Source organism: Vulpes lagopus, chromosome 19 (genome assembly GCF_018345385.1).
Source record: "Vulpes lagopus strain Blue_001 chromosome 19, ASM1834538v1, whole genome shotgun sequence".
In the NCBI taxonomy this organism is placed as follows: Eukaryota; Metazoa; Chordata; class Mammalia; order Carnivora; family Canidae; genus Vulpes; species Vulpes lagopus.
The window spans coordinates 52,235,960-52,263,370 of NC_054842.1; the positions used below are offsets into that span (position 1 = coordinate 52,235,960).

The following is a 27,411-nucleotide window of genomic DNA, read 5'->3' on the forward strand; positions in this document are numbered from 1 at the left end:
ACTCTTCTCTGTGCGACAATAACCTGAAAGAAAAGTAAGAGAAGCCCAGACGTACCTTAGCAGAGAACCTCCAGGAGCCAGGCCCTTCACCTGCCTTATTTTATTAGATGCTAAGACCACCTGCAGGAGGTGGGGACCGGGTCTGGAGCTAAGAGACTCCCTGAAACATCACATCTAATGAATTGCTGATAAGGTTGAGACCTGAACCCTGCAAAGTCGGCCTCGAAAGAGCGCTCGTCACTTCTGGTGAGATTTCCATCGCGGGCAAGGAGCACCTGCGGGAAGTCGAACCCGAATAGCAGGTGTAGACGTGTGGGCGGGTGTGTGCTGGCCTCCCGGGCCTCAGGTGCTGCTGGGCGGCGGGCATCTCCCGCGGGATGATGCTGGTGGGGTGAGGGCGGGCATCCACGGGTGGGCACCCACGGGGGGGGGGTACTTGGTGGCTTCCCCATGCAAAGCCCTGGACTGGGGCAATGTGCTGGGATGCCTGGTGGTGGGGTTGGGGTCGGGGTTGGGGTTAGGGTTCGGCCTCCCAAGGGTTAGTGTTAGGGGTTAGTGGTAAGGGTTACAGGTTAGGGGTTGGGGTTGGGGTTCAGGTTAGAGGTTGGGGTTAGGATTATGGGTTTAGGGTTTGGTCTCCCAAGGGTATTAGGGGTTAGTGGTAAGGGTTAGAGGTGAGGGGTTGGGGTTGGGGTTAGAGGTTAGGGTTAGGGTTACAGGTTAGGAGTTACGGTTACAGGTTAGTGTTTAGTCTCCCAAGGGTTAGTGTTAGGGGTTAGTTGGTAAGGGTTAGAGGTTACAGGTTAGGGTTGGGGTTAGGGTTACGGGTTAGGAGTCAGGGTTAGGAGTTAGGGGTAGGGTTAGGGTTTGGTCTCCCAGTGGTTAGTGTTAGGGGTTAGTGGTAAGGGTTAGAGGTGAGGGGTTGGGGTTGGAGTTTGGTCTTTTGAGGGTTAGGGGTTAGGGTTTTGACTCCCAAGGTTCATCTGCGCCCCCCGTGACTTGTCTGCTAAGCCGCCTGCAGACTTGCCTCCCTGCTCCCTCCGCTTGGAGCAGAATGCCAGCTCCGCCAGGCCATGGCCGATGGTCCTGCTCTCTCCCGGGAACTTAGGACATTACATAGTAGCACCTCCCTAAACGTTGGGTGAGTCAATGAAATAGAATCGGAAGGAGTTTCCACAGGAAACAAGTGACTTTTTTTTTTTCAAAATCACATTTTTATTTTAGAATAATTTTACATTTACAAGAGTTGCAGAGCTAATACAGACTCCCCATAGGCTTTTCACCCAGTTTGCCCTAATGTTAACACCTGGAGTGGCTTATTTAAGTTAATTTTGTTCCTTTGACACAGCTGTTTCTGCAAAGGCCACTAATTTTCCTAAGGCCACAAATTCTTTAACCTTTGCTTAAATTATTTGTAATGATCATTTGAAGAAGCCCTCTTTTTTCATAAATACAGTGTTACATTTGACATCATGCTCCCTTGCAAGAAGTATCAATAATCATAAAACATGTTAAGAAAATAACTGTGCTCATTTGAAGTTTAATAAATTCGTAATATCAAAAAAGATTAGTCATATACCATGATATCACACTGACTCCAAAGTGAAGATGTGTAAAAAGTGCTCTAAGCTCTTAATAGATATTATATAAAATACAAGGCAAGTGTGATATATCGAAATTCAGGCATTGGAAGGAAGGTCCTCTTCATTTAATCTGTAACTAGGACTCAATTGTTAATTCTACAGGTCCTAATAATAATAATTAAATAAATATTCCTTTCTTTGTATTTTATGGGTTTTCAAACTGCTATTAAAGACGGTTGGTCAGCTGGCTCTGCATCGTTTGGCATTTACTGCTCATGCTCTGCGAACACGGGCAGCCTAAGAAGACGCAGATGGGCCTACGAACACAGACCCTGGCAACAGATGGTTCGCATTTAATTCTAACAAAGTGAGTTTCTTAACCTCTGGGTGTCGCTCCACCATTCCTTTATAAGGCTACTCGTTTCCAAGAAAGATCCCGTTTCCAGACCCAGGACAACAGGCCCCACATGTGTCGCACGGCCATTCAGTTGCACATAAAGTGTCTAAATGCCTTTAAGCAAGTGCAGTTAGCGCATGCTTCGTGGCACCATCATGGGGGGCTGGGAACCGTCTCCCCCTCGATGGTCAGCCCCTTGAGGGCAAGGGTCATGCTTGACATTTCACCGTGTTAGCTGCACAGAGCAGAGTAACAGGACTGTCATGCGCATGGCACCATGCACCCTATACATTGCTCTGAAGGGGACGCCCCCAACTACATTGTGACCTTTGCCACCTCGTCCACGTGAGGCTGGCAGAGGCTAAGCACTTAGCCAGGATCACAAACTAACAGGTACCGTTTTCCTCTGGCCCACAACAGAAAAGTGCTCATCCCTTGTAGTGCACTGCTTTATTTTCTTCTTCTAAGGCTTTATTACAAGAACCAATGCCTATTGATTTCCTATTAAGATAAATGTCCCATATTGCCTCATATATACATGTGCGAGGGCTTTACAAATACTAACTCATCTAATCCTCCTAATATCCCGGCGAAATAGGTGCTGTTTTTATCCCTAGTTTACAGATGAGGAAACTGAAGCACAGAGAGCTTAATTCATCCAAACTCGCAAAACTGGTAAATGGCGGCAGTGAGGTTTGAACCCAGAAAGTCTGGCTACGGAGTCTGTGCCTTTAACTTGTTCTGCTCTCTTCTGCTTGAATAAGAATCTACAAAGATCCTTGCTCAGGACATGTGAGTGGTTGTTTAACAAGGCGGGGAAATGTGTTTACTCCTCCCTGTGTGATTTATTTGATTATATTCTAAAACCTTTCTTCATGCCAATAGAGCTCCATGTAAGTACTATACTAAATTTTCCTGTACTGAAGGCATATGCGATGGTTACCTTGACTGACACATAAAATACCCAAAACAAAATACCCCAAGACTTGAGGATTTTTTGTTCTATGAATTAGAGACATGAAAGGATTGCCTGGGCATCAGAAGTGTTATAAGCTCACATCTGTAAGTCTTTCTTGGAAATTTCCATATTTCTCATACAGGAATGTTCCCTGTCTGAAATATTTCAGTGTTCACTCTATATCTGAGTTTGAAAATTATCTAATCCTTTTTAATTTCTAATTCTCCACTACTTTTTCTCCACACATAGGACAAGCACTTGCTTGCAATATGATGTTTAACACTTTTTATGTTTTTATTTCAGTCAGCTTGAAAACATGCTAGTATACATGCAAACATATTGTAAAGGTTTAAAATTCGGGGTGTGTATACATATATCAACAGGAGTTATGAATTATGTATATTCTGAGCCTATATAAATTAGATTTTGAAGAACAAGCATCAGAGTACTCAGGCAGGTCATAATAAGAGATTCCATCTGAAATGTAGAAACTACCTTGAATAAATTATCCGTAAGTTAACACTCTCATTACAATGATGTATTTATTACTTCTGGGTTTGTGATGCTCCTTTAATGCACTCTGACTAACTGTTCTGATGGCACCATAAGAAACCATTTCAGACTCCCCCCCCCCATTGAAATTTAGCATACTTTATTTACATTTGAACTAAAATAATTTAAAATAATGTGACATTAAACACAATCACCTACTTCCCAACGTGGAATACCATTTTCCTCTGCCCAGAAACATTTAATTAAAGCAGGATACAACTTTAGTAATTCTTTTCACACAGAATGACTCTAGAATTAATAGTCCCTTGTAAGACTGTTTAAAAATTGGGAGACTGACAATGAAAACAATCTTAAATGCTTTGTTTATGTGATGAAAAGGAGTGATCCCTTAATTCCCTCACACACATTAAACTGATTTCACAGAGTTTCTGTGCTGGTGTTTAACATAGTCAAGTGCTTGAGGTTACGTAGAATAAACAATCTTGAGATCTTATTGCAAATGTTTGCAATTTATGATGTAAACTGATTTGTGAAAAAAAAAAAAAATAACAGGATCCATGTCACCGAAGCCAAAAAGGCATTTTTCAGAAATCAAAATAGGTCCGAAATCCGAGCACTGTGTTATACTAAAGTATTACCATCTGAGGAGCTACAAAGTTCTAGGTTGGGGGGTGGGTGGGGACAACAACACTCAGAATAGACACTTACCAGTTCGGCTCCAAACAGAGGCCTCAGTCCTCCAGACCCTTGGGTCCCCCAGGCCCTTGGATCCCCCAGGATCCCCCTTGGATCCCCCAGGCCCTCTGATCCCCCAGGATCCCCCAGGCCTTGGGATCCCCCTTGAATCCCCCAGGCCTTTGGATCCCCCAGGATTCCCCAGGATCCCCCTTGGATCCCCCAGGCCCTCGGATCCCCCACAATCCCCCAGGCCCTGGGATCGCCCCAGGATCCCCCTTGGATCCCCCGGGCCCTCGGGTCCCCCAGGATCCCCCAGGATCGCCCAGGATCCCGCAGGCCCTCCGGTGCCACAAGGTCCTTCACCGCCTGGTGCCCGGTGGCCTCTTCTAAGGGGAAGGTTCTGCGCCTGGGAGCCCCGGGGATGGAGGGAGCCGCGGGTCTCTATCTCGTTGGTCATTGAGGTCCTAGCGCAGCGACGCGCCTGTCGGGCCTCCGTGGGTTCCCAGCGCGGACTTGGGTGGGCGCCCCGAGCGGCCGCGGGGTCCGACGGCGGGGGAGGGCGGCTGCGGGGCGGCGGCGCCCGGACCTCCGCGTGCTTGTCCCCGGGGTCCCCGCAGCCCCCCCAGGCCCCGCCCCCGCGCGCCCCGGGGAGCCTCCCGGCCCCCCAGGCCCACCCGGGCCGCGCGCCCCGCCCCGCCCCCGCCCCCGGGCGTCCGGACCTCGGGCTTCGCGCGCTGAGCCGCGGGGACTGGAGGGGACAGCGGGGACCCCAGGGACAGAGGGGACAGGAGGGGACAGGAGCGGACCGGGGACAGGGGACAGGAGGGGACAGGAGGGGACAGAGGGGGACCCCGGGGACAGAGGGGACAGGAGGGGACGGGGGGACAGAGGGGACAGGAGGGGACAGCGGGGACCCCGGGGACAGGAGGGGACAGGAGGGGATAGGAGGGGACAGGAGGGGACCGGGGACAGAGGGGACAGGAGGGGACAGAGGGGGACCCCGGGGACAGAGGGGACAGGAGGGGACCGGGGGGACAGAGGGGACAGGAGGGGACAGCGGGGACCCCGGGGACAGGAGGGGACAGGAGGGAACCCCGGGGACAGGAGGGGACAGAGGGGACAGGAGGGGACCCGGGGAAGAGGCGGGGACCCCGGCGCACTCCCGGGCCCAGGCCCCGCGGCCTCCGACCCCCTCCGACCCCCTCCGACCCCTCCAGGCCCGAGGCTGCAGGGCACCGCGCCCGGGCAGGTGTCTGCACGGGGACCGGGACGGCGACAGCCCCGCGCCCTGTCGCCCGGGAGCCTCGCGGGCCAAGGCCGAGAGGCTGGAGAGCCCCCGGGTCTCCCAGGGCGCAGCTCACCCGGGCGGCGACCCGAGCACCTGCAAGGGCCTGGGCCCGGGGGGGGGAGGGGGGGGTCCGGTGTGCGCCCCGCGCCCGAGGGCCCCGGGATGCTCGCGACACCGGGTCTCCGAGGAGGGTGCCCCCGGGAGCCCGCGCGCAGGGAGGGTCCCCGGCCGGGCCCGGCGCGTCTTCACGGTCTCCCCCCGCCCTGAACGGGCAGCGCCTTCGGGGTTTGCAGTGAGATTTCCCCCGGGGCGAGGGGGGCAGGGGAGGGCGACCCCGGGGTCCCACACACGGCCCCTGCTTTTCTGGTTTTCCCTAAATTTAACCGACAAACATCTCCGTGGGCCCAAGGGCTAAAGCGGAGCGGGAGGAGGGGGACCCGCCCTGCCTTTTACTCTCCCCCCAAACCTTCATCACTCCCTTGGGGGGGGGTCGACCTGGGGCGCAGGGTCCCTTAGGCCACAATTAACCTACGGAGATTGGCACCGTGTGATCCCATTTCCCTTTCTCCCCATACTGTTCCCCAGAAAACTGCGACGGTGAAAGTGCAGCAAAATGAGGTGGGGAGTCTTTTCTATATTATTTTACATATTATCTGTTCCCTTATTGATTTGGTGTAAAATCAATCCGGCGTCTATGCTGGGTGGGTAAATAAAGGGGGTGGGGGTTGAGCTCCAAGAGGCCGGAGCCCCGCGGCCTGCACTCACCGCCCTTAAGAGCTGCACCGAGCAGCCGAGGCCAGCGCTTTCCTGAGCTGATGTATTCGAGAGATACATACACATTAATCAAAAAGGAAGAAGGAAAGACTATCCCGGATAGTTTAATAGGAACAGGAACAAAGATGACGCGAACCCCATCAAATGAAACAATACTATTTTCATTCAATTGATCGCAAAGTGTCTTCAATTAATAACTTGGCACTTATTTAAAAGGTTTAACAGAGGTGAAATCGAAACATTTTGTACCAACAACACATCATGAAATAACAGCATCTTCTTCTGTTTAAAATAACTTAATACACTAGAAAAAATATGGCAAATATAAATAACTTTGTTTTCATGGAGAACAAATAGTTACAAAGCTCAACCGCATACCAAAGTTCAGTCAAAAGAGCTTTTCCTCTTTCTTGTAAATTAGAAAAAAAAAAAACCAAAACAAACAAAAAAACAAGACTAAGGCGGCTTTCTAGTGATTGGGATACAGATTGCTTAGTCCAGGGTACCCCAGTTTAAATAGTTACAGGAATTGAAACAAAAAAAAAATTACTTGAATATACACCTTTGTGAGATAAAATGCAAATGTTGAAAGTCAACCATCAGTTCACACATCATAGCCAAAATAAACTTTGTTCGTGTGTATCAACATATTTTACACAAACCTACTGCCTGTATGGAGTTGGGTATTATTTAAGGTGAGTGTGACAGGATAGAGAGGGGGAAGTAAAGGAAGGTTCCCAAACGGGACGTCAGGAAATCAGCAGGAGGGAATACAAGGAGGGAGGAGAGGGGACTGACACTGATTGAGCGCCTACTGTGTGCCACGAGCCTTGGAGGCGCTGTACCTTTATTATTTCATTTGGTCTTCGTTTCCTTTTCCTTTCCCCACATTTTCTGCCCACCTCCGTCTTCTTGGGACAGAGTGTAAATTTTTTTCCCCTTCCGACCTTTTTCTTTTGTCCGACAGGATCAAAGACGGGGCGAAAAAATTATAGATTTGATATATATCAATTTCCAGATGCTTTCGGCATTGTTTTTCGTACTGAAGATGAGCATGGAGTAAGTGCACGTGAGTAAAGCAGGGAGCAGAGGGCCGCCGTCAGTGGAATACAAGGAACATGCAAAACCGGAGCTACGGGCGGGTGGCAGTCTGGACAGTGCTGCTGTCACAATTTCTCAGAGAAATCATTGTCTGCGGCAACATTTCTTGTGTTAATATCATTTTTCTCCTCTCCTCGTTTTGATACTGTCTTTCCCTCTTCTTACTCTTCCATCCGTGGTGGTTTTTTTTTTTTTTTTTTAACTCAAAGCATCTGATTCAACGTAAAAGGAGGCCCGCCTCTCTTATCAAATTTCTTGTATTAAAGTGAACTTCGCAGAAAAAGGTCAGTTTCAAAACCTGTGAACTTCCCAGCTGCGCACTTTTAAAATCTTAATTCTTTAAATAAGTATACCTCTTCCTTCTGTTTTGCCCTTTTTTTGGGGGGGGGGGAGCCCATTTAAAAAAAAAAAAAACAAACCATACCATACACTTTAAGTTGGTAACTCCCCTCTCCCCCTCCCACCCCCTTCCATTCTCTCCATTCTCTCAAGATTCTCGTCCGGGTTCTTATTTTTTTTCCATATTTTCAAACGTATAAAATACTTTTTCTTTTTAAATCTGTTTTTTGTTTGTTTGTTTTTTGCTCCTTGGTTCTTCCTCCGATTTCGACTTCTGCCCAATAGCAATAAGTTCCCTTTCTCTCTCTCTCTCTTTCTTTTTTCTTTCTTGTTTATCTTTGCTACTTTTTTTTTTTTTTTTTTTGCTTATTTTTTATTAACAGGATTTTTTTTGTTTCTCCGCGAGTCCGTGGTGGCAGCTGTGCGGTGGCCCGGCGCCTGGGCTCTCTGCAGGCCGCCCCCGCGCCCCGGGGCAGGTGCGCGCTCGCCCGGGGCAGGTGCGCGCTCGCCCCGGGGCAGGTGCGGCCGCAGCCGGAGCCGGCGCCCGGGGGGCCCGGGGGGCGCCGAGGTCGAGGCCGGGGCGGGCGCAGGGCGGAGGGCGGAGGGCGCAGGGCGGAGGGCGGAGGGCGCAGGGCGGAGGGCGCAGGGCGCAGGGCGCGGGCCGGGCGAGCAGCGGGCGCGGGGGGCGCGGGGGCCGCGGGCGTCACAGGCCCAGGGCGGCCGCGTGCTTTTTGGCTTTGAGTCTGAGATCGGCGATGCTCGAGTTCTTGCTGGTGGTCTTGGCGGCGGCGGCGGCGGCCACCACGGAGGCGGCGGAGGCCGAGTCGGCGGCCAGGGTGGCCAGCGGCAGTCCGAAGGGCGGCGCCGGGAACATCATGTAGGGCGCGTGCGCGGCCAGGTGCGGGTGCAGGTGGTGGTGCGCGTGCGCCACGGCGCTGTCCAGCTGCAGCTGCGCCTGAACCTGAAAGGACAAGGGCGTCACGTTGCAATGACTATCCTAGGGTGACAACAGAATAGAAACAGAGCATTAACGGCGTCCGGCTCGGCGAGGCGGGGGGCTGGGGCTGGGGCTGAATCTGGGGCGCCCCGGGGACACTCGGGAGCGCCAGAGGCTCTGCGACCCGTCAGCAGGAATGTGCCCCCCTCCCGGGGGTCGGGCCCACCAACCCCGCAGGGTGGGAAAGCTAATCTGGAAGGGCTCTCTCCTCTCGAGGCGGGCCGGGCGTGCACCTCTCACCCAGCATAAAGCACTGAAGCACTAACAGGCAACCCGTGAAACTTTTCCTCCTCACTTGGGGGGAAGTACTGCGCCTTCATCACAACTGGCATAATTGTCAGCACTTCTAAACTTTACTGTTGTAGCAACTGGCCTCCTTATAAAGCACATGTCAAAATGCAGATTCCCGCTCCCGGAGGTCCGCACTGGGACCTCAGGTTCTGCATTTCTAAGAGTCTCCCAGTGGTGGCTGCTGCTGCTGCTGCTGCTGCTGCAAGGCCTGCAGATCACTTTCTGAGTACGGAGGGGCTCCTTTCAAGATCCCACTCTGTCTCTGCAATCTTGCTCTCTTGCTTCAAAAGCCTAGCATCGGGATGCTCGCTAGAGTCATGTGGTGCCAAGAGAGCTAAGATCTCCCCAACAGTAACCATCAATACATGGGTACAGCCAGGTGCTTCCCCAGTCCAGGGTGCTGCCAACTGAGAGCTAATTCGTGACTTCACAGCCCTACCAAGCAGGGGTCCCGGCTGAGGATGGGGAAGGTCAGGCGCTGGTTGGGCAAAGATTGCGCCCTTAGGCTTGAAGAGCAGGGGCGTTTTGAGCACTGGGATTTCCCAGGATTAAATCATTGCTGCAGGCTGTCCTTTTAAAATGTAGTCTTAAAGGTTTCTTTATGCCAAAGAAAGGGATTGCAGAGGCAGGGCATCCCTGGGAAGACCAAGGCTTCCCTCTCTACTAGGGATGAAGCTTTGTTTGCAGAGACAGCTTTTAAAAAATCAAGTCTGAGTTGAAGTACCTTTATTTATTTACTTTTCTTCTGCCAGAGACATTTAATGTGACTAAGAGGTAGGGAATACCTAGAAAAATATTTAGAAAGTTGCCTTAGAAAACACCTTAGGACTAACCTCTCTGTATTGGATCTGACAAAATCTTAATCAAAAGGCTTTTCCTTTCCCTCCCCAAGAGCAATCTTTAGTGCATTTTTAAAGGACCAGTTGCTGGCCTCCGGCCTCTGCACGTTTCCCAGGAGGACAGAAAGGACTAGGCATGTAGGCCCTTGACATTTTATAGGTTTTCAAAGGGGAGTAGGTTCACTGCATCATCTCAGAGTTATTCTTTAACCGCATGGGCACCAACATTGGGGCTCAGAGAGAGGGTATATTCAACAATTCGATCAAACATCGAGGTCTTTTTACAGGTAAAAACTGGTTGAAATCGGGCTATACTTGCCTGTTGAAATGGCATCCTTAAAGCACCTACGTTGACATAGGGTGCAACTCTACAAGCTTCAAACTGGCTGGCAGCCCCTATGAGAACACCTGTAAAAAAAAGGGGGGGGGCAACAAAACACAATAATGTTAGGTTAATATTTCCAGCGTGGTTTTCCAGGGTTCTAGATGATACCAAGATAAAACTAATTCCTTTGGAATCAGACTATTATGGACTATGCCATAATTAAAATAAACGCAATTTACTCCCAAACTTTTGGACTCTCATTAACTGCCTCAGAGCAGATTTTAAATAGAGACCATCATTATCTCTCAGAGTTTCTTTCCGACTTTGTATAACAATGTTACCCAATTCTCTTTTTGCTTAGAATATCAGATGTTCTTTGAGAAACATACCTTTATGGAGTTGATTTTCTTGTTTTCTACATTTAGCTCGTCGATTTTGAAACCAAACCTACAAATTGGAAAAAAAAAAAAAACCCTAGATGTTATGAACTCAAACATTTTCTTTTAATTACTGGACTACAATGAAAAAACATTAGTGTTTTAGGCAAAGATTGAGAGACACAGCACACAATTTTTGAATTCAAAAAAATCACTCTCAATTTCCAAAGTGAAATAATGCAAACGAATGACAAAAATAGGTTTCATGGAGTTTTGCAAGATAAATTGTTTCTTGATAAATTACTATTAGTCCTGGTTTCATCTTTCTACATTATGGAGTCCCCAAGGCCTAAAACTCTCCCTGATACCTGATACCAAAGTGATAATGGGTTTAGATGTTTGCCCAGTAAGACCTGAGAAGAATGTGCTCATTAATAGCCTGTAATATTAATTAGCTTCATCTTCAAGAAAAACCAAACACCAAAGCAAATAGTGACTCTGGTTTTTTTTGGGGGGGGGGTGGGAGATAAGAGTGGGGGAAGAGGTAATTAGTGCCATAAAAGCCTCACTACAAAGAAGTTTAGAATTTCTCTGTTCCTCTGTGCAGCAGAGTATAACACAGTAGCAGAATAATTGTGCCATTATCATGATAATCTAACTTGCTTCTATAGAAAAAAATCCACTGCTTACAGTTAGGATAGTAGAAAATAACCCTAAAATTTAAATAAAAGTAAAAAAAATAAAGACCAGCAACAAAGTTCACTTCTTATGAGAAAAAAAGAAAAAAAAGAACAAACCCCACCAATATTCTGTGAAAAGGGGAAGGTATGAATCAAGTAACTCCTGGATAATGTCTTTTCCCAGATATTACCTCCTTAAATAAACGTGCCAACTTTTAGAGGCAGTATGACAGATTTTTTAAAAATTCATATAAAGCTTGCTTTTACACTCCAATCATACAGCATTATGTTCCAATAACACAGCATATTGACTGATTCACAAATTAAGGTCTGAAAAAAACTATAAAAGAAAAATACTGCTTCAGAGCTTTTCCTTGTTTTTGAAAGCAAGTGTCATAGTCCATGTAAATCTTCAAAAATTCCCCTGCCATTTAGTGTAATAGAAGGGTAGATTTCATGCCAGGGTGGCATCCTTTGTGTAACTCACATGGCCTGAGGCTTCTTGCCTCTTTTTTCCCCTAGAAGAGTTGGAACTGAGATACTAATGCTCATAACTGTAATAATTATCATCATGTCTTTAAGGGGTTGCTGAGCCTCTAGAGATTTCAGTACACACAGCAAAGCAGGAGAGGCTTAAAAAGGAAGAGCGGAGCCTTCTATTGATGGCTGTGATGACCAAGGCAGCCTATTATTACTTTTCCCCTTCAACGTGACTGCTCTGTTTTTGTCCTGATCCTATTACAAGATGCGGGGAAGCCCCATAAGAATTGCATAGTTTGCTGCAGATGGTGGTCTCTGCGCCCAGAGACCCCGGGAGTATCTGTTACAGTGATACTTTGTAACAGCTGCAGATGTTCAGGCCTAAAACTGCTCCATGTGTTCAAACAAATAATGACCATCATTTTCTCCTATTTTATTATTTGAGCGGAAATACAGTCTGAAACATTTAAATGTTTTCTCCAGAAAACTAGAAGGATATGTATGCACGTATGTATATAATTTTCTACCTTGAATGCTCCCAAAGCCTATTGCCGTGATTTCTACCCCCACAATCAGTAAAAAAAGAAAACAAACCCCCAAACAACAACAACAACAACAACAACAACAAAAAACCCCTGCTCCAATCCTAAGTTCATCACGTATGGCACTTGTTGGGTGTTGGACTTTGGGAATGTCAATCTTAAGATATGTGAGTTGTTTTAAAATCAAGTTTCTGTAGGTTCAGGTTTGCTGCCTCGGTTACTAACGTAGGTGAGGGAACAAAGAGTGACCAAAATGCATTTATTTCTCTACTGTTTTACACACAGTTTGAGATCGACTGCTAACGGCAAACTGTAAATTTCCACACTTAACAGTTGCTAATTTTCTTTATAGTCTGTACATCTATAAACCTAATTGGCATATCCGCTTGGCAACCCTAGACCCCGGAGCAGGCCCTCAAGGAAAACCAACTCAGGCGAACAAAATATTCGTTGTAACTTTTAAGGCATCCAGAAGATAAAACGTTTTCTGTGGGATTTTTTTTTAAGGCTTATAAAAGTAGGCCCATTAGGATTAAACCACATTAAAGGCATCGTAAGGCGAGGGGGGGGTGTGGTTTATAGAAACTCTGGGAGCAAGCCCAGCACAGCTTTCTTCTGCTGGGAACATATGTTGGGATAGGGTGGGGGGTAGGCTACGAGACCAAGATTTACTTTGCAAAATAAGACCTCTAGTAAGAACATCCCTTCCCTTCTCACCTCACCCCAGACGCCTGCGCCCGGGCCCTGGGTGTGCGTCTCCCGGCCTGGCTGCCTCTCTAACCCCACGCGTGCCCCCCTCCACCCCCGGGCCCTGCCGTGACCTCCTCGCAGCTGGATACCTGCACGCGGGCCTCGGACAGCCCCAGCCGCTGGCTCAGTTCCTCGCGCATGAAAGCGTCCGGGTAGTGGGTCTCATCAAAAAGCCTCTCCAGTTCGTTGAGTTGTTCCAGAGTGAAATTGGTCCGACTTCGCCTCTGCTTGATTTTGGTCTGGCCTTCGTCCTCCATCCCTTTCGCATCCTCCTTGCGCTCCTTCAGCTCCGGGGACACTGGAGGGGGCACCACGCAGAGAGAGCCACGCGTGTGGCCACGTGCGCGCACACACACACACACACACACGGACAAAAACAACACAGCAAATCCTGTTACCAGATTTGTCTCCAAAAAAAAAAAAAAAAAAAAAGGATGGAGGATCCTGCCCCCTCCCGGAGTTCCCGTCCAGTCCGGCGCCCTGCCCCGGGGAAGAGCATCCCGGGGATGCCCGGCCGCCCGCTCCGCACCTGCAGCCCCGCTCCCCGCTGCCCCCCTCGGGCCCACGCAGACCCCGGCCCGGGCGCAGGGCGCGGCCAGGCGGTGCCCGGGGCCCTGGGCAGGCTGGGGGGCGCCCCGCCGTCCCTCTCCAACTCGCGTCTCTAATTTAGGGACGACTGGGCCCCAGGCGCGCGGCTGCAGAGCGCGCCCCGGTGCCGAGCGGCGCAGGGGCCGAGCCCGCGGAAGGCCCGCGCCAGGCCCCGCGCCCGAGCCGAGGCGCCCACGCCACGCCGGCGGCCGGAGGGCGAGCGCGGAGCAGCGGCGTCGGGAGGCGCGCGCGGCCGGGTGCCTCGGGGCTCCCGCTCCCGCCCCATCGGAAAGGCGGCAAGCCTCGACCCTAAATGCTCGAACCCACGGAGATCAACAGGTTCAAGCGGAACATTGGTGATCCTTGGTTTCTATTGGTTGCTCTAAGCCTTTTCATGCATCCAGCAGCTCGGTTGTTTAATAAAATATGCATTTTTTTTTCCTGCTCTGGGTTTGCAGCATCCGTAGCTACTTTACTGTCCTTCCTCCTCCTCCTCCCTTGAAAAGCAGGAGCTCTGCGACTGTGAGCGCACAGAGTCACCCGAGGGATGTAGGGGGGCCATACAGAGATGGACAGATAGATACAGGCCAAGGGGCAGCGGTCAGGGGAGCCCGCATCAGCATAAGCTGCCCTCTGGAACATTCATCCTTTGCGCCTGAGTCGGAGCCTTGGGTTTTTAAGGTGCCAAAGCTGAGTTTGGATAGTCGAAGCTGTTTGCGGTTCTTCCTAGCCCAGGATCCCGATCCGCATGGGTGTTAAGGATCGTTTCTGGAAGAGCCGGCCTGCAGAGAAATGGATACTTGTCCTGAGCTTGGAAATCGGCAATCCCAGGACTGTGTCTGCTCGGGCTCAGACCTCCACCGCCACGCGGTGGGCTGGTGCGCCCAAGGCCTGGAGCTGTGCACTCAGGCCGGGAGGCCGCACTGGGCTGCCTGACAGCTGGGCCATCATTTTCCAGATTTAGGAGGAGGGACCTGCTGCCTGGTCTGGGGGGGGGGGTGTAAAAAAGAGTCTCCAGATTCCAGCCCAGTCTAGCATTCTAGCTCCGGTGATCCTAAGTGTCGCCCGCATTTCTTGTACTCAGAGTTCGTTTTTCCGGACATTTGTCCTTCCATCGGGGAGGAGACAACACAGCAAACATCGGGAGCCAAGTTCACAAAATATCTCCACTGATACGGTAATGAAATTTAAACATGAAAACACACCCTTCGGATTCTACCAAAGAGATGAGAAGGCTTTGTCTATGTCTTGTCATCCACAGTGGATGCCTCTGAAACTTTTGGAGCTTCAAAGAGAAGGATGTCCGCATCTCCACTTGATTAACAGACTTAATACAATCTCTATTTCGCCCCCAAATTTCCATTTATTGGCCTAAACAGGAACAGACCGTGTTATAAACAACTTAATTGCCCGCTTAAATATGTGATTCTACGCATGTCACATATTTTCCTAATTGGAAAAATATGGCAGCGCACCAGTTACTGCAGGCACCAAGTGCCAAATTAATTTTATTGTTGGACTCTTCCGAGTCGGTACAGGACGCTGCACTGTTTAGATAAAGGCCATTTCCTAACACTTTGCTGGCACCAAAGGATGCCTCACCGCCCCCTCCTCCTTCCCCCCCCCAACAAAATTAATAATAATTAATAATAATGAATCGAAAACAGCAAAAAAAAAAAAAGTGAGTAGTCAATGATTCGAAGCAGAGATGGAACCGTGCAAATATCGAAAAACCAACCGAAAATAAATGAATAAATGAATAAATAAATAGAAGGAGCGTAACGCGCCTCCCGAAGGGAAACAGCCTCTCGCCTGCCTCGGCCCCGCGCAAAGAGAAGGAGAAGTTTCCGCCTCCGAGATGCGGGGCGCCGGGGGTGCGGGGACGGGTTGGGGAGGGGGAGGGGGAGGTGGCGGCGGCCGCGACCCGGGCCAAGTGCCCCGCGCCCCCCGCGCCCCCTCCGCGTCCCAGGCCTCCGCGCCCCGCCGCTGCCCCCCCCCCCCCCCGCGCGGTGGCCCGGCCCGGCCCGGGAGCCCCGCGCGCCCTTGCCCTCCCCGCGCCCTCGGGCCGCGCTCCCCGGGGTGGGGTGGGGGTGGGGGTGGGGTGGGGGTCGGGCGGCGGCGGGGCGCGGGCCGTTACCCTCCGTGAGCCGCGGGCTGCCCGGCTCCCGGCTCCTCTCGGCGGCGCCCATGTCCAGCTCCCGGACGGGAGAGCGCCCTCCTCCAGCGCCGCCGCCCGCTCCTCCTCCCGCGCCGCCGCCGCCGCCTCCGCCTCCGCCTCCTCCGCCGCCGCCGCCGCCTCCGCCGCCGCCTCCGCCGGCCGCCCGGACTGCGGGGCTGCTGCGCTCGTCGCGGCCCGGCTCGGCGCCGCCCGTCGGCTCCTTGGCCCCGCGCAGCGGCCCGCTCTCCAGCACCTCGCGGTACGTGATCGCCTCCTTCTTCTCCTTCACTTTCTGGTCAAACGACTTGGAGACGAAGGCCGTGAGCTCCTCCATCGCCGCGGACGCCGCCCGGCCCGCTCGCAGCCTCTCCCGGCCGAGCCCCGCTCTTTTTTTCCTTCTTCTTTTTTTACTGCTCCAGCCCCCCCAGTAATAACACATCAATGGGGCAGGGGGCGGGGGAGGAGCCGGAGGAGGAGGAGGGGGGGGGGAGGGGAGGGGGGAGGGGGGAGGAAGGAGAAGAAGAAAAAGAAGAGAAGCGAGAAGAAAGAGGAGAAGTAGGAGGAAAAGAAGTAGGAGGAGGAGGAGGAGGAGGAGGGGGGGGGGGGCGGGGGCCGCCGGAGGGAGCTGGGGACGGGCGCTCCCCGCCGGAGCGCCTCGTCGGAGGTGAAGATCTTCGGCGAATCTTCCCGCCCAGAGTTCGGGTCCGACAGCGACGCTGCGCCTCGAGTCTCACTATTTATACTTGGCCAAGGCGGCCCCTCGCTGGAGTCGATCCCCTCCCCTCGGCGACTCGCGGGGAGCCCCTGCCCGGGAGGCGCCGCGCCAGTACCTGCGGCGGGGGAGGGGCGGGGCGGGGCGGGGAGGGGGAGGGGCGGGCAGAGGGGCGAGGGGCGAGGGGCGAGGGGCGAGGGGCGAGGGGCGAGGGGGGCCGGGCCGCTCCCGGGCCGCCGGGTCGTCGGGGAGCCTCGGCCGCCCGCGCTCCGGGCCACTAATCCGGCGTGGACGAGAACCGCTAATTAATTTAATTAGGCGCGGATTGTGCGTCGGTGTCACGATTCAATTACACACCCGGGAGCGGGACCTGCCCCGCCGGGGCGTGGCCTGCAGGACGCGGAGCAGCGCGCGGCGGCGGGGCCCGACCGCGACCCCGACCGCGACCCCGACCGCGACCCCGCGGCCCAGCCCCGCGGCCCAGCCCCGCGGCCCGGCCCGGCCCCGCACCTGCGCTCGCAAGCCCGCCCCGGGCCACGCTCCTCTCCGGCTTCCCAGGCCCGCGCGGCTCCGAGCCCAGCCCGAGCTGCGCCCCCCGGGGAGGTCGAGCCACCCCAAGTCCCCGCCTCGGCCGCCGGCCGCCCCACCTCCCGGGCTGCTGCCCCCCGACCGGCTCCGTCCTGCAGCGCTCCCCGAGCGCCCGGGCGAGGACGCTGCACTTGGCTCCCTCCCCGAGGCCCCAGGATCCCGACGCCCTTTCCCTTGCAGTTCCCAGCGCGCGGACCCCTCCCACGGCTAACGACTGGAGCTCCTCTTTAGCATCCTCAGAACATTCTGGTTGATTTCCTAATCTTGAAACGCGGGTGATGATCCCTCTTTGAGTTTGAAAAAAAAAAAAAATTCGTCTTAAGTTTATGCCCCATCTCATTTTACTTTTCATGGACCGTTGAACAAGAGGGTCACCGGGAGAAAGGTTTCTCTCTCTCTCTCTCTGTGTGTGTGTGTCAAAAACACAATTTAAAATTCTATTCCTGGACTATTTTCATCGAAACAGTTTGTTGAATGGAAGGAACATCCATATTACTGAGTCATTTGTGCAGGACAAAGCTGGCTGTGGGCACTGTGGCCGGGCAGACGGATCTCACACGAGAATATTCACATAGGGAAGTTATAATTCCTTGAGTCTGTAAACAAATATATCTGAATCTTCACGTTGGTTTGGGGACATTTTCAAGTAGTGTCAATATTAATGCAGGTTTTCCTCTGATGTTGAAGGCAACTTGTTCATCTTTCTTGGACCGGATACGCTCAGTGAAAATAAAAGCAATTACAGAACTTTGATAGGTATATGGTCTGCCCCTCCATTAAGGCGTGAACACAAAGTTAACAGATAATTTGAGAACTATCATCAAAGCAACTTGAATCATTTGTAAAGATGAGAAAACAATTATAACTTAATATACTAGTGGTTCTACAATAAATACAAACAGAGGCTATACATATCTTTATCATACTCTCCTACTCTTCAGATTAAAATGTTCACATTTAGTGAATTTAAGGAAAATGAAAGTCATACATTTTAGAAATGTAACTTTGCCCTTTTTTTTCTTTTAAATTCTGAAGCTCTCCTCTGTTCTTCTTGGAACATTTTTTTTTTTTTTTTGCTGTTTTTGGAGAAATAATTAAGATCTTTAAGTTTCCAGTAGCAACAGCTTTTAGGTATTAATGAATTACACGACTGCTTGCTTCTGTTTCATCACACCACAGAAGAGACTCAAATACGTTTTCCAAGTTATATGAATTTAGAAACATGATCTTACACTTGGTTTTGGTTTACTACTGTAACCACTTCAATTCTGATATTATCAGAGGGGAGTAGCCATACAACTTTAATCCTTTATGAAAATTCATTTTTAAGGCTATTTAGCAGAATGACCAGTAATGGGGTCAACTAAATGGATGTGGCGCTCAAAGAGCTCTGAAACTGAGGTGTTAAATACGTATTCACAAACAGCTCCAACATACCCACTGTTAGAAGTCTGGCGAGGGATCAGGAGACTCACTAGCTACTTTTTTAAATTCCATCTACTGAGGTGGAGGGAAAGATGACCACTTTAATCAGGGAAGGCTCAGACACAATTGTCCTGTAATTCACACCAAATAGATTTTCCCATAGATTTTCCTGGCACATTGGCTTTTTGTATATATTTAGCAATAGTGGTGTTGATATCCTCTGGGGCTGTAAGAAATCTGCAGTGTCTCACCATAGATTCCCACTGGCCTAAGGGAAGTTTAGTTAAAAAAAAAAAATAAACAGCAAGGTCTTAAAATAATATAACAATAAATGCTCATAAAGTTGTGATGATGCTGTTTCATTACGTAAAAATAAATATTTTCTGGAGACACGATATTTCCAAATGTAGTTTTGGTAAAAAAAAAAACAAAAAACAAAAAAACAAAAAACACAACATTGAATAAAGTTCAGTTGACAGCCTGCAGACAGATACACGGGTTCCAATAAAATTCAGGACCCCAAGGGGCGCCCCAGCTCTTGGATTATTTAAAACAAACATGTTGTGTAGTAGTTATTTAACACTGGTTGTTTTAAGATACATTTATAGGAAATGTATTGGTGGTGGAGGTGGTTTTCGGCCTCAGCCCGTCCGCGGGGGACTGCAGCGCGGCATCCGTCAGTGGCTGTGAGTCGGTCCTCACCCGCGACCCGAACCCAGGCCAAGGGTGGGTTCACCTGCTTTCCGTGCCTTACACATAAATGATGTAAATAGGAGCCACAGGAAATGCCGAATCGCTGTAATTCCTATTGCTCTAAATAACAACCCAATCCCTCTACCGTTTAATTTCTCTTTCAGGACAAACCCCCGTTTCCCAGCCTCCGGCCCGCCTCCTCCCAGTGCTGCACCAACCCCTTAACTTTAATGGGAGAAACTAATTCGCGCCCAACCAGGGCACGCCCCCCACCTTCAGGGGCGGTAGAGACACCGCTCCTAATGCATTTTTTTCTTTTTTTTTTTTCTTTTTGCAAATAAATCATTGCACTTTGATCCCACACGACTCTACAGACGCTCCCGTGACTTATTCTCGTTGGCCCGGGTTCCCCCTCCCCCGGGAGCCAATTTTGCTACGCGTGGGGTCTCAGACGTAACTTCCCACGGTGCACACTTGTTTACGGGTTATCTGAGATGATAACGACGGTGCCTCGGGCCGTGGCACTCTAAGGTCTCCGCCTTTATTGCTCTTCGGGAACCAGGAACCCAAAGACGCGAGCGCGCACACCCAGCACCAAGCAAACAACAACAACTTGGCGGCGCGGCCATCGACGCCCTCGGCGCTCCTCGGAGGCCTGGCCGCCCGGATCGATGCGCTCGGCGGTCGGCTGCCGCCGCCTGGCGCTGGAACCAGGAAGGCGGTGCGCTTAAACTGAGGCGAGCGCGGAGCCCGGCGGCGGCGCCCGGATTTGAAGGGGCGATTCTCGGTCGGTGGCGCTTGCGAGTCAGCGGGAGGCGCGAGGCCGAAGGCCGCGACCCAGGTGATGCCCGCGCCGGCGGCCGGAGACGCGGCGCGGCCGGGCGCGGGCTTCCGAGGCCCTGCCCCGGCGGGAGGCGGCGCGGGGTGGGGGCGGGGCGGCGGCCGCGGGCCGAGCGGGGCGGCGCAGTGCGCATGCGTGCGGCACCTGGCGCCCGCCGCCCCCGGGGGCCCCGGCCCGGCCTGCGCGGGGGGGGGGGGGGGGGCGGGGACGCGGAGGGCGCGCGGGGGCGGGGCCGGCGGTGCACGCGGCTGCAGGCCTCGGGCTCGGCCCTGGGCGCGGGGAGGGTCCAGCAGCGGCCCCCCTGCCCTCCGCGTGCACCGACCCCCGCGTGCTCCATCCCTCGCCTAGGTAGGAGGCGGCGGCGGAGGCGGAGGCTGCAGCCGGTGCACCCCTTCCTGCCCGCTCTTGCTGCGCTGCGCTCTTCGCTCCCGGGCCGCGTTCCCTGCTGGCCCCCCTGCCCCGGGAAAGGTCGCGCGGGGTGACACCGGCTGAACTTCTTTGACATACAAATATACTCGCCCTAACCGCTCCATTGCCTCGGCTTCAGGGTTTGTGGCCTTGGCCTCTAGGACCACCCCTAAGGGCTGCTCCCCCCCTACACTCTGTGTACTTGGGTGAGAGGTCACGATGCGCCGTCCCTACAGGTTGCTGACTCACCATGTGGGGTCCGCCGTAACCTACTCGCCGCCCCAGGGGTCATGCATATCGCATCACGTTTGTACTACTTGGATGGACCCTGGAAGCCAGAATTTTTCCCTTGGTGTTGAGGTTTTAAGAACGAGCACTAACCTGTTAGTTTCAGCTCCCTAGGTATTTTGCATAAATCAAATGCAATTTGCAGTTACAAAGAGTATTCCAGATGTCATCTCTGCACGCAGACCTAAAAAGCTCTTAAGTGAAGGGGATATGCAGAATTCTCAGGTTTAAAGTTTTGGACGCTTAAGACAGGTGCAACCTTCTGGGAAAACTGGGTATCCCCTCTTAGCCTCAGAGTCTGTAAATACGCACTTTTTTTTTTTTTTTTTTTTCAGGCAGAGGAGATTTCCGGCTAAGGGGTAACACTTTGCTTCTGTTATGTTCTTCAGTAAGACAGCTAAATAGGTTTGAAATAGGAAAAAGTAAAAAAGGCAGCTGGTACCTATTGATGGGCCTTACCAGTTCCACCAGCCTTAGCCAAGAGTTGTGTTAGGAGTTGGAAAACTTCTGTAATGGTACAGAAGATGTATAGGTGTATTTTCTGCTTTTATATTCAAACCGTTGGAAGAAATTCTTAGGACTGATCATGCATTTTTTTTTTTTCAGATTTTATTTATTTATTCACGAGAGACACACAGAGAGGGAGAAGCAGGCTCCATGCAGGAAGCCTGACATCCTGGGTCTCCAGAATCAGGCCCTGGGCTGAAGGCGGTGCTAAACCGCTGAGCTACCCGGGCCGCCCTTGATCATGCTTTTTATAAAAAGAGATGCTAGTCTACAAAATTTTTAGTTAGCATAGAACTGTTTTTGATAATTCGGTATTTCTTGAATTTTGCTGTATTAAGTTTGAATTTTGCCCCAGTCCTCTTACTGCTTTTTCATGGTTCTGACTTATTTGTGGATTTCTTCCTATGCTAAAGTGGTATTTTATTTTATTTTATTTTATTTTTTTAAAATATTTTATTTATTTATTTATTCATGAGAGACATAGAGGCAGAGACACAGGCAGAGGGAAAAGCAGGCTCCATGCAGGGAGCCTGACATGGGACTCGATCCCAGGCCTCCAGGATCCCGCCCTGGGGCTGAAGGCAGCACTAAACCACTGAGCCACCCCAGCTGCCGGCTAAAATGGTATTAACCCCATTTTTAATTTACCTCTTTGAGTTGGATTTCCCATTGATATGACTGTTCCTACTCTTTTTTTTTTTTTTTTAAGCCACAAGGCGTCGAAGATACAAAGAGTATAGTTTGATATACTAATGATTGAGTAGTAGAGAAATAATTATAAACTGTCATGTCCTCTAGGAATCTTTGTTCTAACTGCCTGTTTTTTGAAAAAGGTTAACTTCTTGTACCTTAATAACTAGACCAAAGAACTACTTGTGTATGCCTTTGAGCTTTTGTTTTTTTTTGAGTGACCACATCTTGGCTTCACGTCTTTAATCAGTCACTTAAATTTTACAATGAGATGGTTTTGTAAGTGGATGTCCTGCTGTAGTGATTACCTGTCCTTAGTTTCAGTTCTAGCGGGAGTTTTTGGGTGAGGTTTACAACCGTGAGACTACAACCAGGAAGTTCTAGAAGATAGAGTGAGGACAGAAAACCAAGAGCTGCAGGAGTTCTGTTAATCATAGTTGTGTTTTCTGTTTACAGGTAGATTGAAAAGTTGTTAGCTTGTGGGGCTTCTCAAAATCTCTGCTCAGTTCATTATTGCCCTTCCTAGAAAGTGTTATTAAGGTGTCTTTCCATGTACTGTACCTTAACAATGAATGGAGTCACGTATGAAGAGCTCTTCCTTACTAAGTGTGTAATATAGATTACAACCATGACTTGGTGAGCAACTATATTCAATTGTATGCCAATGATATTATGGAAATCCAGAGGTGAGTATATATATCTAGGGTGCTGAGTAGGAATTCAGTACCTGTTGTTGATAGAGAGGACAATTTCTGGATGTATCTCTTATTTGCTCTTGGTGTTCAGTTTTCTGAATACATATTTGAAGTTAGCTGTGTTAAATGTAGTGACTTTTGAGGTCTCTTGAGATTGATTATATTTGGGGGATCCCTGGGTGGCTCAGCGGTTTAGCACCTGTCTTTGGCCCAGGGCGTGATCCTGGAGTCCCGGATCAAGTCCCGCATCGGGATCCTTGCATGGAGCCTGCTTCTCCCTCTGTCTGTGTCTCTGCCTCTCTCTCTGTGTGTGTCTCTTATGAATAAATAAATAAAATCTTAAAAAAAAAAAGATTGCTTATACTTCAGAGTAATTTCTCTGAAATGTAAATATGTTACTTGAAAATATATTTATTGTTTTGTGACATAGTTCAAAAAACTTTTTAAAATTAGTTTCTCCAAAGAAGGATTTGTATCTACCACTAACTTTTCTGGGTTAAATATAATCATTCTTCTACTATGGATGAATTATGTTGTTTAAATTAAAACAGAGGAACATATTTACCCACTTCCTATTCTTTTTTTTTTTTTTCCAGTCAACAAGATACATTTATTAGGTCTGTGTCCTTTTCGTTCTACTTCTTTATGCCTTGCATAGGGACTTAGTAAGCTGGACAAGAAAGGAGAACGGAAATAACTTTAGATAGCGTAGAGCAGTGGTTCTCAAACTTTCTAGTTTTAGGGTTCCTTTACACTCTTAAAAATTATTGTGGGCCCCAAGAACTTTTATCCATGTGGGCTGTATCTGAAATACTGCCTTGCTAGTAATTAAATGAGCAAATTTTGAAATATTTATTAATCCACTTAAAAGTAATAATAATAAGCCCATTACATGGTAATATAAATAATACATTTGATGTGAAAAAAATAACTGTGCTTTCGAAAAACAAACTTAGTGAGAAAAGCGACATTTTCCGTTTTTGTGACTCTCTAATCTCTGGCTTAATAGAAGGCAATTGGATTCCTGTATCTGTGATGAGTTGTTTTGATTGAAATATACAAAGAAATCTGGTTTCACAAAGATAATGGTTTGGAAAAAGAAGTATTTTAATAGCCTTTGCAGATAATTACTTCTGTGATACTACACTGAAACTTGACAAGCAGTGGTTTCTTAAGGGTTGGTTGCAATCTGGTATTTGAAACCATGTCAATGACTTCATAGTCTATTACATTAAAATCTGTTGGTTGATTTTGCACTCGAGTGGATTTTGTTACCCATGCATGATTCTGTGATATCCTGAATTGGCCTGTGGGAAAATAGTGGTTCACTGAGTTATGTATACTTTCTAAATTTTGACACTCTTTATTATATAATTTTTAAAAATTCACATCTGTTAATATCACCACTGATCTCATCAGAGAAATCTTTAAGTACTGACTGGAAGCTGTCAGTCTCACGGTGGTGGATATAAGTTATCCAAAATTCTAATTTTTGCTTGAGAGCTCAAATTTTATCATTGGCAAAAAAAAAAAAAAAAAAAAAAAGGCAGTTTGCCTTGAAATGAAAGGCCCTCTTCATTCATTTCTGGGCAAATGTCTGCCAAATACACAAACTTGAGTAATCATAGTTCTTTAAAAATAGTGTTTCATGATAAAAGCTAGTTCAATTTGAAATTCATTTGTATAAATGCTTTTTCTCAAAATAACGAGTATTCTTCAGTATGCAGCAGCGGGATAATGTATTTCCCATTTCATCACACAGAATATTAAAAAGATGTGTGCTCAAGGATTGAAATTTGATGAAATTAATGATTTTTACTGTTTTTTCAAGGACATTCTTAAGTGAAATTGGCTTAAGAATTTTTTTTAAACTATGTGTTGCAGTGAAGAATATACTGACTACTAGTACAGTTTGGTACCATTGCCTTGATTCCTGTTAAGGCACCAGGAATTTTGCCTACTATTGCTTTTATTTACATCATCAGTGCAAAAGTCAACACAGTGAAAAAGGTAAATCATGTTTCAGTATTATAGTGAAAATAGTTTTGACCTCTTTAATACCCTGAAGGGGTTTTAGGGACCCTTAGCAGTCTATAGACCACATTTTAAAAATTGCTCTTACACTTCTAGCATAAGCTAGAGGGGGGAAGGACTTTTCTTTCTTTCTTTTTTCTTAAGATTTACTTATTTATTCATACGAGAGACACAGAGAGAGAGGCAGAGACATAGGCAGAGGGAGAAGCGGGTTCTTCACAGGAGCCCGATGCAGGACTCTATCCTGGATCCCAAGATCATGCCCTGAGCCACCCAGGTGCTCCAGGACTTTTTTTTGTTCCCTGATATATCTCTTATCCCTAGGCCTGCTGTCATTCTGGGACTTTTTACTTATCTCTAGTGTTAGATTTTTCTGAATCTGGAGCATCTTTGTTGGTTTACTCTTTCCTTTTGGTGGAGCACATCCTCTAGTAGCTTCCTAAGAAAGGGTGAGTGTAAAGTACAATTTTGACACTGCATATTTTAAAGCATCTTTATTCTGATCTCTTATTAGATCAATGATTGGGCTGGATGTAGAGAGGTTGAAAGTCATTTTCATTTAGATTTATGAAGGCAAGGTTTTTTTTAACTTTTCTGTGTTGCTTTTGTGATTACCTCATTTGTTTCTCTTAAGTTTCTAGGATCTTCTATATATGGTGGTTTGAATTTTTCTGAGATCTATCTGGTGTATGTCTTTTTTTTTTTTTTAAGGTTCATTTATTTTAGAGAGAGTGTGTGAACTGGGGGAAGGGCAGAGGGAGAGGGAGAGAGAGAATCCTCAAGCAGACTCTTCACTGAGCACAGAGCTTGAGGTCAGGAGAGGGCCTGAGTCCCAGAACCCTGAGACCCTGAGATCATGACTGGAGCTGAAACCAAGAGCTAGCCACTTAATCTACCGAGTTACCCAGGTGCCCCTGATGTATGTATATCTTTTATTAATTCATTGTCCTGGGGATTTAAAGCAATTAATATCTTTCAACTCTGGGAATTCTTTTGAATTATTCTTTGGGTATTTTCTTTCTTTCTTTCTTTCTCTCTTTCTCTTTCCTTCCTCCTTTCCTTTCCTTTCCTTGCCTTGCCTTGCCTTGCCTTGCCTTTCCTTTTTTTTTTTTTTTTAAAGATTTTATTTGTGGGATCCCTGGGTGGCACAGTGGTTTGGCGCCTGCCTTTGGCCCAGGGCACGATCCTGGAGACCCGGGATCGAATCCCACCTCTGGCTCCCGGTACGTGGAGCCTGCTTCTCCCTCTGCCTGTGTTTCTGTCTCTGTCTCTGTCTCTGTCTCTCTCTCTCTCGCTGTGTGACTATCATAAATAAATAAAGAAAAAAAAGATTTTATTTGTTTATTTGAGAGAAAGAGAAGAGAGCATAAGCAGGCGGAGCAGGAGAGGGAGAAACAGGCTACCTATCAAGCACAGAGCCTGATGTGCGGGGCTCCATTCCAGGACCCTGGGATCACAACCTGAGCTAAAGGCAGACACTTTAACCAACTGAACCATCCAGGTGTCCCCTTTGGGTATTTTTCCTTATCTCTTTTCTCCTTTCTTTCTTTTTTTTTTTTTTTTATGAAATGCATATTGATTGGATATTGGACTTTCTGGATCTGTCCTCTTTTACCTCTTATTTTTATCTTTTTGTGTCTACTTTTGTGAGTCCTTTGACCTTATCTTCTAACCCTATTGTATTTTTTACTACAGATTGTCATTGGTTTAAGTTTCAAGCTTTCCTGTTCTTTGGATGTTCCTCCTATTCTTGTTGCTGGATCATATTCTCACATATTTCTGAGGATATTAATAGTAATTTTTTTCTACATGTTCATTGTTTACTACAAGTTGCTTTTTATCTTTCTGTTTTGGTTTCTGTCTCTTATGATGAAGGCTTTCCTCAAGTGATTGGTTATCTTTTGTTGTATAATTGCTAAAAAGTTAACGTAAAAAGTTTACAAAGTTTATTATGTTTAAGGTTTGGGCTTGTTAACTTGTGGGCTTGGTTATAGGGTGATTGGTTAAGGGGCTGGCCTTTTTTGGGTGGGAGTCTTCAAATATTTATATACCTTTTTGGGGCTACGGTTCAGTTTTAGCAAAGAATCCTCTGCCAGAATTCTTAGATCCAAGCACACAGAATGCTGCAGTATTTACCATTAGATTGAAGACCTTCACTTTACTAATTTTTAGTTTAGCATCTTTCTGCCCTCTTTTACTGTGCCCCTGGACCTGCACTTCATTGTTTTATCATTTACCTAAAAGACCCCCACTTTTCCTGCTGGGATTGGGGAGGAGTAGTCACTTGTCTAGGTTGGTTGGGGGAGGGGGTCTGGGAAATTACTTCTTTTACAGTTTTTTAGCTGGTTCTTGTGTTTTAGTCTCATGACCTATTTTGCCTGCTATGGGTATCTGGTGTCTCAAATTCCTGAGCCTTTTTGATTTTTGCCGTGTGAATCGGCTTTTCACTTGGAATTCTCTGCAGTTGCGTGATATTCAACTTTCTTAGCTCAAAATTCTCCATCTGGTTTTCATTTGCTAAAAGTTTATTGACATATCTTGTCTACTGTTCCTGTTGTTTTCTCTTTTAGTCTTTATCCTTGTGAATTTGTACTTTTGTATCTTTTTGCTCCCATTTTAGTATTCCTTTTTTTTTTTTTTAAGATTTTATTTATTCATGAGACACACACACACACACACAGAGAGAGAGAGAGAGAGAGAGAGAGAGAGAGAGGCAGAGACACAGGCAGAGGGAGAAGCAGGCTCCATGCAGGGAGCCTGATGCGGGATTTGATCCTGGGACTCCAGGATCACGCCCTGGGGCGAAGGCAGGTGCTAAACCGCTGATGAGGATCCCCTCATTTTAGTATTCTTTAACCAGATAATAAGACTA

General features: G+C 48.6%; 2 protein-coding genes across 2 annotated transcripts in view; one reads left to right on the top strand and one right to left on the bottom strand.

Moving 5' to 3' along the window:
* Nucleotides 1-8,250: 8,250 nt before the first annotated feature.
* On the bottom strand, nt 8,251-16,110 carry SHOX2 (short stature homeobox 2). Its single transcript, XM_041734428.1, has 5 exons — nt 15,638-16,110; nt 13,002-13,210; nt 10,473-10,530; nt 10,078-10,166; nt 8,251-8,592 (listed from the first exon to the last, which is right to left on the bottom strand). The coding sequence occupies exons 1-5, from the start codon at nt 16,095-16,097 to the stop codon at nt 8,335-8,337; spliced, it is 1,074 nt and encodes a 357-aa protein (XP_041590362.1). The 5' UTR covers nt 16,098-16,110; the 3' UTR covers nt 8,251-8,334.
* A 2,191-nt stretch (nt 16,111-18,301) lies between these two features.
* Nucleotides 18,302-27,411, top strand: part of RSRC1 (arginine and serine rich coiled-coil 1) — a 405,767-nt gene continuing 396,657 nt past the window's right edge. Inside the window, exons 1-2 of the mRNA XM_041733898.1 lie at nt 18,302-18,308; nt 19,639-19,917. Of these exons, the coding sequence (XP_041589832.1) occupies nt 18,302-18,308; nt 19,639-19,917 (286 nt within the window). The remainder of the gene's footprint in view (nt 18,309-19,638; nt 19,918-27,411) is intronic.